General features: G+C 40.3%; 1 protein-coding gene across 1 annotated transcript in view; it reads left to right on the top strand.

Annotated features, from left to right (window-relative positions):
• Positions 1-10,967, top strand: part of LOC102033630 (phospholipid scramblase 1) — an 11,647-nt gene extending 680 nt beyond the window's left edge. Inside the window, 10 exon segments of the mRNA XM_005427985.3 lie at positions 1,368-1,486; positions 2,119-2,147; positions 2,944-3,012; positions 4,518-4,675; positions 5,700-5,742; positions 6,804-7,024; positions 7,832-7,993; positions 9,020-9,181; positions 10,350-10,379; positions 10,381-10,967. Of these exon segments, the coding sequence (XP_005428042.3) occupies positions 2,141-2,147; positions 2,944-3,012; positions 4,518-4,675; positions 5,700-5,742; positions 6,804-7,024; positions 7,832-7,993; positions 9,020-9,181; positions 10,350-10,379; positions 10,381-10,407 (879 nt within the window). The 5' untranslated portion in view covers positions 1,368-1,486; positions 2,119-2,140 and the 3' untranslated portion in view covers positions 10,408-10,967.
• Positions 10,968-11,445: the final 478 nt, after the last annotated feature.

Here is an 11,445-nt window from a genome sequence, read left to right as displayed (position 1 = left end):
GGGCGGGGACCGCGCTGTGCTGCCGGGGCTGGCGCTCGCAGCTCCCAGGAGAAAAGCCGCTGTAAGGGGAGAGGGTATCCTACTCCATCAGAACAAAAAAATAGAGTAATTCTTTCTCTGAATAATATTTTCTTAACATTAAAACCAACTCATTTAATTAGATCAATGAGATGATTTTTTAAGCATACTGTTTCTCCAGCGGTCAGGGTTCAAATCCAGGGGCTGAACAGTCTAATAGAATGCAACATAAAAAAAAAAGCCTCAAAAGGAAAACTATTGCATGCCTCCTGGCTATTCATCTTCCTGTTTTTTGAATATTACAACCTCTTGGAAATCTTGGAAAGGGCTTGGCTTGTTGTATAACTAAGCATGTTTGTGCTTGGGAGCTTACATTACATTAACGTGCTCTTTACAGCATTTTAGTGAGCTGGAGAAGAAATGAATCTACTTGTCATGCTAGTATTCTGGTTTTCTGATAAAGAGCAGAAGGCCTATAGTTAACATAATTATGACACGTTTGAATTACTTGCAGCATATCTAGTGACATGCCTCAGGCTAAGGGACATGCAGCTGGTTTATGTAGTTATGAAAATGAGAAAGTGACCAGAAAGAAACATAGGCATTCATAAAAAAGGATCTAGGGATGAAATGAGGGCTGAGCTTTGTAAAATCTTTATTGCTTCCTACTACAGAACGTATCAACCTTTTCTAAATCCTAAATTGTACAGTGGCTGGTGTGTGTGGTTGTAGGGACAATGAAAGATTCTGGCTTCTGGACAAAGCCTTTCTTTTAAATAAATCATGTGATTCTCTCTCTACTCTCCCTTTACCAAGGGGTTTAGTTGTAATTCTCAGTATTTCATTGAAGTTCATGTTGCTGGAACATTTCACTGCCTAAACTGATCTTTTGCTAGTTTTATTCTTCTATAATTTGCAATTTTCCTACATTCATACAGTGACTACAATCCAATCTACCCTATGACCAGAACCCAATTAAAGTATGCACAACAGGATGGTGGTTTTGTTAGTAAAGAAGAGTTAGTAAAGTAGAAGAAAAAGTATATTAAAAAGGAATGGTTTAAGAGCAACTGAATCTGCATGACATTCCAGAAGCATCAGACATTGCCCCGTGAGAGCTGCTTTTACTCAGGGAATGAAAAACGGGAAGGAATTGCTTTCAGTTTCACTTCCCAGCTTTGACCGACCATCCTCATTGAAACGAAGTAGTTAGAAGAATCATAACATACAAACTATATTCATGGTTTAACTTGAATTGGATTATTTCTAGAGAACAACTGGATTCTTTTTTTTATTTTAAAGCTTTCAATCCTATTAAAAATGAGTACCTGTACCATTCTTTTTTACAGTTCCGTGCTTGGATCTCCTGACTCTCTTGGATCTGTCTGTAATAGCAGTTGCTGCTGTTGCTTTGCTTCACTCATTACCCCAGAGAAAGAGATAACTCTCAGGGTTTAAGCTGGTATCAGTAAGTGGGGGTTTTTTGTGTGTAGTTTTATTTTATTTTGGTTTGGTTTGGGTTAGAGTGTTTTGGGGGTTTTTTGGGGGTTTTTTTTTGGTTTTTTTTTTTTTTTTTTTTATTATTTCTCTTGGTAGCCCCACTTTGTTATCCTGTGAAGGCAAATACTGGATCTGTGTTATTTAGTATTACCACTAGAGAAATGGAATAGCTTGAAGAACTGAGTAGGTGGTAGCATGGCTGCTCCAGGGTTTACCTGAGCAGGTTTTGTGGTCAGCATCAATACTCTGAGCCAGCTGCCCTTAAATTACTGCAGTAAATTGTTCATATGAATTACAGGATATTTCTGAATGGCTGCACAATGGAGTCTTGCACATCCCAATGCTTTTCTGAGTTGAGGATGATTTCAGGATACTCAAAGCATGACGGTAGACATAGAAAACTCAGACTTAAGTAGTAGTTGAGACATAGCCTAGAAGGGAGCTGAGATATTTAAGGGGATTTTTTGCTTGTATTTGTAATTTCACTTTCCCATACAGCTTAGAGAGACAATTATCTTTTATCAATAATAGAGAACTCTGAATAGCTCTTATGTGAAAGTATATATTTAAAAATCATGAGACAAAAATGTTCTTTTGCAGAGCTACAAGCAGATCTACAACAATGCAAGGTGAGTAAAATATAAACAAAATGTCAGCTTTTGCTAACATCGAAGATGGCACATTCAAGCAATATTAGCTTAGCTATTAGCTTACTTTCTAATTATATGAAATATGTATGAATGTTTTAACCTGAAATTATTTACATTTTAAAATGGAATATTTTACTAAATGTAGAGCCTACATTTTCAGATCTTGATTTCTGAAGTTAAGCAAAAATAATGAATAATTTGGTAATGTTGAAATTCAAGTTATTTATTATTAAAAACTGAATATGGTATATGTTTTTAAATCCATAACACTCCTCATCTGCTGGTGAGGCATTACTGTAATCTGAACTTGAAGAAATTGGGAGAAAAGGTTTTACACAGAGGGGAATGGCTCTCTGCCATGTTCTGTACTGGAGGGCAGGCTGTCAGTTCCTGGCAATGCTTTGAATTCAAGCCTCTTTCTAAATATCAATGAACAAAAGCATCTTTGCTCCAGGCAGAGTGAACTGACCTGCTTGGACTGGATGATCTCAGGAGGTGCCTTCCCAGCTGAACAATTCTGTGATTCTGTGACATGTTCATGGCATCCTGTGCAGTACCTGTCTTTCTTCTGTGCTTTAAGGACCAGAACTCCATTCAGTTTTGTTGATGCATGCATTGCTCATAAATACAATCTTGATGTGTATCTTTGGTATACAGAAAACAGCTGCCTAGATTTTGTTCTATGTGTACTCTGGAAAAGGAGTCAGTGCTGGGGATCTTTCACCCAGGGCAGGAGGAAATGATCCCTACTCAGAGTGTATTTTCATTCCTCCAGGAGCTCCACCTGCCACAGCACCTGGAATGCCCTATGGCTCCCCTCAGCCAGTCCCTGGGCCTTACCAAGGTGGGTGGCTTGGTTACAGATCTGTGAGACCATTGGGAAATAAGCATGGGGAATATGGGGTCGGAAAAGGGTGATCATCTCCAATTTACTTTTCTGCGATTAATTCTATAGAGTTTCTTTTAACTTCTGTTTTGCTGAAAGATCATTTCTTTCCTTTGTGGTTCTACATTTTAGTATGTGCTAAGCAGTGGTAGGAGTTAAAGATGTCAGGTGTTCCTCAGTGGTCACAGTGGGGAGTTTGCTAGGCAGGTTTGCTGGATGTTACTCATTGCAGTTCATGTGCAGCAGGTTCTTACTGGTAATCAGACTTTTTAATTACCATGTTACTTCAGTTTTTCACTTTATTTTCCTCTAGAAATACAGAAGTGAAGAATTGTTTTTCTCTTGCAGTTCTGCATGTATTCAGTTCCTGTTTCTTACTCTGTTGCTGTACTTTGCAGGTGGTTACACCTTACACTTTCCCTCACATGCTCTCTCCTCTTCTGTCTCGTTTTCTGCTCCGCTTCAAAATGCAGCACTCCTGAACAGCTTCTCTCATTCTGGCCATGATTTCTTTCTGAAGAACCAAATCACAATAAATATCTAACAATCAGGCTCAGAGCATAAGTCAGAGGTAAAAAGCAAAATGTTTGGCCAAAGTTACTTTGCTGTTCATAAGTTAAAGCTTGTGCATCCTGGGACAAGGCACTCTGAGGTCTGTAAGTACAGCTGGCTTTAGCAGGGAGCAAGCACTCACTGCTTGTGTCATGGAGGTTGCAGGGGCATTGTTGTTTTGAGTAATTGTATGTGCATACACTTGCCCACAATAGCAGCAGGTAGTTGGTTTGCAAAGCCTGTGCTCAGACATAAAAGTGATTTTGAATTCCCAAGGGAGGATTCTTCCCTGGGGTGGGTGATCTGGCCACCTTACATCACCTGAGGCACCATGGCCACAGCCTGAGCTTTCACGTGCCCTGGTCAATGTGTTGTAATGTATTGTGAAATTTGGTGCTGAACCAGTGTGGGCTGAAAGTCTACAAGTCATCTGGTTTGAAAACTGTAGATAAACTTTGCTAAAAGGACATTTCCTTTCACAAAAGTAGAAGGTATGGTTCCAGGAAAACTTTGTCTTAAAATTGTCATTTGCTCAACTGACAGCATATAAATGCCAATGCTTTTAATGTAAATTAAAGTATTCTTTCTTCTCTACTTAGAAATAACCTTCATTTATTTATTTCTGTTTTTTGAATTGACCGTCTCTATGTGAATGAAATTTCTTCTGTATTCAAGAATGATGCTTTTTTTTAATTTATTTGATTTGGTTTTGTGTGAGGCATCAGAACCTCCCATGGCAGTGTAACTCCCTTCATGAGAGTTTTTGTATTCATAACATAGATAAATAAGGTATAAGGATCTCCATAGTTCCAAAGAGTGAATACATTACTCTTTTGAAGATGGACAGGGCAATTATTTTCCAACATTTAACTTTCATAACCGTATCTCTCCTACCATGCCAAATGTCACAGGTGCAGGGAGCTATGGATTCCAGGCACAGCCCATGGGCTTCCCAGGTGGATTCGTCCCCCCACCTGTCCAGAGCCAGCCCACCATGGATGGGACAATCTGGATGCCTATCCCTCCTTCTATTCCCAACTGCCCTCCTGGACTGGAGTACCTCACACAGGTACCTGCACCCTTCCTCCTTCCCCAGAGATGAGGCACTCTGCTCTGGGAAGCAGCCTGCATCCATGAAATAGCTAAATAAAGCATCTGGCTGTGTTGCAGCTGCATGGGCTGCTGCTTGTGGGCTGCTAAATGAGGCCTTTGGTATAGTCTGAATGCAGAAATACCTGTTAGAGATGCAGCACTTGTTCATGGAGTACCTTTCTGCCAAGTAGGGTGCTAAGGGATGAGAGACACAGGGCTGTCACACATCCTTCCCATTTCTGAAGTTACGCTTTGGGAGATGTAATGTCTTTTGGAAAGGTGCTTAGAATAAATGCCTATTATATTGGAAACTCTAGCACATTAGAAGCACTTAATTTTCTATCTGATGCTTTCTTCACACCTCTTAATATCGTTAGTAGAGCTGCCAGTCAGACTTTATAGCATAGAGAATGCTAATAGCAAAACAAGAATTTTTCCACATTACTGAATATGTCTTTGTAGTGTAAAATACAGTTCATCTCAGCACTGGAAAGATTAATGCTGATGTATTGTTGCCAGTTCTGTAAAGTACTAAAAAAGAAAATGGAAAAAAAAAGAAGCACTGGTGAGGAGAGGCTGATTTCCCCTGAATTTTCCTTAGAGCTGAGCAGTAGCTGGGCTTCTACTCCAAAATACCCCCATTTCCTGCTTTTGTCTGTGTGGAGTCTCTGGGACATGATGTGAGAGCTCTCTCAGGCTCTGAGTCCTGAGAGGAGCACAGGTGTGTTAGCCCTGTGTGCTTGTCACCAAACCAGTTTGGGTTCAGCTCCCCCCAGCAGCTCCAGTGCCCTGGAGCACTCTTTGCTAACCTGCCAGAGGAGAGCCCAAGGAGGGGAGTGAGCAATTCCATAGCTTAACTGGGAGATAATCTGCCTCTGCACAGTGTATTGATCCATACATCTTTATTCTGAAATGAAACAGCCGCGGCTCTTGAAACTACAGTTTTTCTTTGTTGTAACTTGTTAACTGTTTCTTCTGTTTAATTTTTCAACCATGACCAGATTGACCAGATATTAATTCATCAGCAACTTGAAGTTCTTGAGAGTAAGTACAAAGTATTTAAATCTAATAATCCCAAGAACAGTGAAGTTTAGGCTGTCTTTGACACTACTTTTAAGGTGATTACCACCTTTGTCTTTCTTGTATTACCTGTCTCAATTCCTGCAGAAGTCCTGAAGAAGTGGAGGAGAGGAAGGAAAAATAGGAGGGAAGAAGATTTTCAGCAGGTTCCATATCTCAAAAGATACATAGCAATGCAATTGAATAATCTTGGTTATAAATGCTATAGTTGATATATAGCTAATTATAGGTGAAGTCACACATTTCCAATGTTACTTGTTAACGATGATTTCTACTCTCTTCCTTAGTTAAAGATTTTGTTTTCTGTCTTGTCATATCCCACCTAATTCCATGGACTGGCATGTGGCTTTGATCCCTTTTACAGGCAATCCTGCTGTTTTAGCAAACTGAGTGGCTTTCCTTCTGCTCCCCTTATTCAGTGCTTTAAGAATATCCAAGTTGTATTATCAATGTCTGTCAAATAGAAGAAATAAAATTAACCATACATCCCAGATACCCTCTAACGTTGCTGCTGCATTTTTCTTTCTGGTTCTTTCTAAAACTTACAAGAGTGCTCTCGTTTGTTATAGAAATTAATTAAAATTTCTGTCCTGGCTCTTGTTGCTTTTGATGTGTGCTGCTGTAAATCTTGACTGGGAGGGTTTTTTGTGGCTTTCTTATTCTGAACTTATTTGTGTCCTTTTCTGGCTTCACTTCCAAATTCACAACTCTCTTTAACTCTTATCCATTTAATTCTCCCCTGAAAACCTTCCCTGCTGTGTTATTGGTAATGGTGGTGCTTATTTGGATGCCTGTGGCCAGGGGGGACACTGAGGAATCTCAGTTTTTTTCCATGTCCTTGCTCATGGTGGCTTCTTCCCTTAAACTTCTTCATCACTCTTCACTGCTTGAGGGTCCTTTCCATCATTTCCCTTCTCCAGGAGCTGCCTCTGACAGACTTTGAGAGAGGCTTTGCCTTCCCAAAGAGCAGGAATTGTCTGACCATACACTCCTAGGAATTTAGCAGGTTTTTCCTCATTTTTCAGTTGTGACTGGCTTTGAAGAAAACAACAAATACGAGCTGAAGAACGCCCTGGGGCAGAGGGTGTACTTTGCAGCAGAGGACACTGACTGCATGACCAGGAACTGCTGTGGGCCCTCCAGGCCCTTCACCATGAGGATTATTGATAACCTGGGCCGCGAGGTGATAAGGCTGCACAGACCCCTCCGCTGCAGCGCCTGCTGCTGCCCCTGCTGCCTGCAGGAGGTGAGTTCTGCCTCTCTCTGCCCTCCTCCTCCTCCTCCTCAGACAGGCACCTCCTGTGCAGCTCTAAGGTGGCCTTGTCTTGAATCAGGAGGTGAGGTGAAATGAGTCAGGTTTTTGCCAGTAAGGTGTGGGAAGAGTGATCTGTGGGATTTGTGCACGGGGTTCTTGGTCTGGGAAGAGGGAAGTGAGCTGCAGCCCTTGGGCTCACTGGGCAGCTCTGATTGGGGTAATGAAAAATATGACTGAGCAGCACGTTGGGGAACTTGAGGCTGGTGCTGAAATCTGCACTTGGAATGGAACAGTAAGGCAACAGCTTTCATAGAATAACAGCTAGAGTTTTCATTTTACAGCTCTGAAAGCTATGGTGGCATTCAACATAGGAGATCATGAGGTTTTTTAAATATTAACATAATTTTGGAATTATACGACTTCTGAAACTCTAAATCTGAGCCTACTCAGAGCTCCTGCTGAGGCATTTGTAGTAGCTGCACCCTATAATGCCTTCACTGAATGCTTTTGGGATATTCACTGCCTTTCTTTCACTGGACTTTGGTCTTTATATTGTAGATGCATAGTTTGTGTGCTCCAGAGCCTGAGGAGTCTCTTACTCTTTTCTTGAAGGCAAAAGCTGAATAAGAGGTCTGCAATCTGAGTGGTCTTCTGAAAACACTCACAGCAAAATGCTTTGTAAGGCCAGATTGTTGTGGAAAAATAGGTGGTTTTTCATTTGTGTGCTGGTGTGGGTTTTGTCTCACTAGCATGTGAAAGCATGATCACTCACTTAGAGGTTTTCTCTTCCCTGTGAAGCTGGAAGTCCAGGCGCCTCCAGGAACAACAGTTGGTTATGTTGTCCAGAACTGGCATGTCTGCCTGCCAAAGTTTACCATTCAAGATGAGAAAAGAAAGGATATTCTGAAAATTAATGGCCCATGTGTTGTGTGCCGGTGTTGTGAGGATGTCCATTTTGAGGTATGCAATGTAAGAATTGTCTGCATGAGTCTGGTTTCAGATAGTAGTTTGGTGTTACGTTGTTGCTCAACTTACTACCTATCAATTGAATTGTATATATTGAGTAATTTCTACATCATCTTCTAATGGTGGTATAATCAAATGACTTCTCTGGATACCTAAATTACTCTAGATAAACCAGAAAAACTTCCAGAAATTACATGTTAAAGCCACTCAGTGATCACTGAGAATTCTCTGTGGCTGCACAGAAATAACTTAATTGATATATTTAGCCGCAAAATCTTTTTGAATCTGTTATGTCAGGCTCTAAGGAAAATATAGTAAGCTGTATCAGGTATTTATTAAAATTACTTCCTTCAACCCCTTATTTAATCATCTAATAATCATGCAAAGAACTAGTAAGTTAAGATAATTTAGGCTTGAAAAACAGAGTTGAATGTGTGAAGAGTTACAAATTTCCTTTTAAAATAATATTGGTTAATGCAACATTGTTTTTGTGGACATTAAGTAAAAGATATACAAGGCTACAATTTAATGTTTAAAATAATGTTGCAAATACTTACTATAGCAAATTTATATAATTTTATTTTGGAAACTAATCTTTCACATGACCCAGAAGACTGGCTCTAACTTTAGAAAACGTAATGTTGCCAGAGGGCTAAGCTCTGCTTTTGAGCAGAAGAATGTAATTTGTTTAATTTTCACTTGAGCGGTTCCTGATGCATGGCAGGAGAAACTAATTCACTGTCTTGGCTAAAAGACGCCACTTCCAGCAGAGTGTGTATCCCAGCACCATCAAGGAATTGAACTTCCCAGTCAGATTCAGAATCAAGTTCATGCCTCTGATACTTTTGACCAACTTTCTGATAGTCTGATTGCCTTTTGGTACAAACCCTTGCAGTCAATAAGTGTATTAATTAAAATAACAGTCTGAAGCTTTTAAATGGATCTATTCCAAAATGGATTTGGGAATATGATGAATGACAGGTTTGATGATGCTTTTTAAAATTTTATATTAAACTCTAGGTGATGTCTCTGGATGAGACTTGTCCTGTTGGGAGGATTTCTAAGCAGTGGACTGGTATTGTGCGGGAAATGTTTACAGATACAGATAACTTTGGAATCTCATTCCCAATGGACCTTGATGTGAAAATGAAAGCTGTCATGCTTGGTGCTTGCTTCCTGATCGTAAGTTGATCACTAGTACATCAACATAAACTAACTTTTTTCATCTCCATGTTTAAATTGTGATGGTAAAGGAGTTAATTTTGAGCTCCTTCAAGTGGGCAACAGCTTGTGAACTTCTGTGTGTAAAGCTGACCACAAAAGGCAGCACAGAATTATTTTAGACAATAAGCTTATTCTAGACTACATGCAGTGCTAATTGTATTTAAGAAGAGTTTCATATTTGGCGGGACTGAAAAAAGGAAGAGGGAAGACTTCTTACAGACTCATTAACAGAGGAAAGCAAATGTATGGATGGTGAAACCAGAAAAATGCAGATTTGCAATAGCCAAGACGCCCATCCAAAGTCTGAGCAGCCCACTGGGCTGGTGGACAGCTGAATGCTGCAGCCACTGTCTCCCAGCTCTCTTTGGAAACACGTGAAGCACTGAATTGAGCAGGATTGATGCTCTCAAAGCAGTGATTTCCAAATGGAGGGACTACTGTGGAGGCTAAGCTCATTGACCTTGTCAGAGCACTTCTCAGCAATAGTCAATAGTGCAGAGCAGCTCACTGTCCTCTTGGAAAACAGTGTGGAACACGCTCCAGTGTACAGTACAGTTCTGCATCAAGGTACCATTCAGAACATGCACTGCTGCTGTGCTGGCTGGGAAAGGGGCATGTGAAGCACCCTGAGTTTGGAAAGGTCTCTCCAGCCTCTGACAGCCCTGAGCATGAGCAGGGTTTTGTTCAGCTGTGTGTGTTCCTGTGTTACCAAGTGCAGCATTAGTGAGTGGGAGCAACCTGAGCTTTCAGGCACAGAAATGGGGCCCCCACCAGTAAACTAAAGACAGCCATTATTGTGATGGACTCCATTCTGAGGGAAAATGAGAGGGAATAAGCCAAGTTGAACGAAGTCAGGGCAGAAATCCCGAGTAAAGGAAGCATAGCTGTGTCTAGTGATAAATTAAAAGTTCCCATGTTGGTCTTTCACTGTCTCTGTGGATGTCCCATTCTGAGAGACTCAGCTGGTGAGGGCATGGCAAATGTGCTTCCCCCTTCTTCTCACCCTTTCAAGTTTCTTAGAGGAAGGTGTACATCAGGTCCAATGCAGCCAGGGGATCTTGAAACTAAGAACCACATTTAAGAATTGTAATTATTTGTTTTGTTTGCCCTTTTTTTGTCCCCTTAGGACTTCATGTTTTTTGAGCATAGTGGTAATTAAGCATCAGCAAGCAGGAGTTTGGTAATGAAATCTAGATGTTCTCTATGGAAGGAAGAAGAACATGGATCTCCCAACTATCCAATGAATTGCAGACCTCCAGTAAGAATATGAGAAATGTACATGTTATAGTTACATTTCTGTAAGCTAAAAGCTTTATGGTCTTGTCTATTATAATTTTAATATGGTGAAATAATTTGTAGTATTCAAATAAGGGCCCTTTATCTGCACAGATCAATAATATAATTTAGAGAAATATGTAGCAGCCTTTTTTTCCCCAAGAATTCTGTAATTTTAAAGTAACTAATTATAGTAGTTATTTATAACTACTAGAATAATACTTTGATTCCTAAAAGAGAGGACTACTTCTATATTCAATATTAATAATAACCTAAGCCTAATAAGGAGACACTGATATTTTCCTGGGTATTCTTCTTTGGTAGTTTTGCCTTGGTATTCACATTCTGTTGTTTCCATCTATCAAATATATACATTCAGAGCAAAGGAATGCATTTGAACAGAACTATCTGGAATGAGTGTAAAATGTAATTACTCTGGTGTCCTGGGTCTGTGTGAGCTGGAGCTCATTTCCCCAGCAGCCCTCACAGAGCTGTGCTTTGCCCTGCTGAGAGCCCAGCAGTGTTTTGGTGCAGCTGAGCAGTGCTGGCCCAGCAGCAGCTCTGTCTCTCCACCATTCCACCTTGTGGTGGTGTTTGAGGGTGCCCAGGACGAGGGAAGAGATGAGAATCTTGACTCTATGTTTCAGAAGGCTGATTTATTATTTTATGATATATATTAAAAGAAAATTATATATTAAAACTATACTAAAGAAAGAGAAGAAAGGAAAAATCGGAAAGCTAGAAAAGAATGAATAATAAAAATCTGTGGCTGACCAGAATCCCAGCAAGCTGGACCTTTGATTGGTCATCAAGTAAAAACAATTTCACATGCTGGGTAAACAGTTCTCCAAATGACATTCTGAAGTAGCAAAACATGGAGAAGCTGAAGCTCCCCAGCTTCTCAGGAGAAAAGAGGTATTCACATTCTGTTGTTTCCATCTATCAAA

Source organism: Geospiza fortis, unplaced genomic scaffold, assembly GCF_000277835.1.
Source record: "Geospiza fortis unplaced genomic scaffold, GeoFor_1.0 scaffold19, whole genome shotgun sequence".
Lineage (NCBI taxonomy): Eukaryota > Metazoa > Chordata > Aves > Passeriformes > Thraupidae > Geospiza > Geospiza fortis.
Note: the sequence above shows the minus strand (reverse complement) of the source record. Positions and strands in the feature narration are given on the sequence as shown.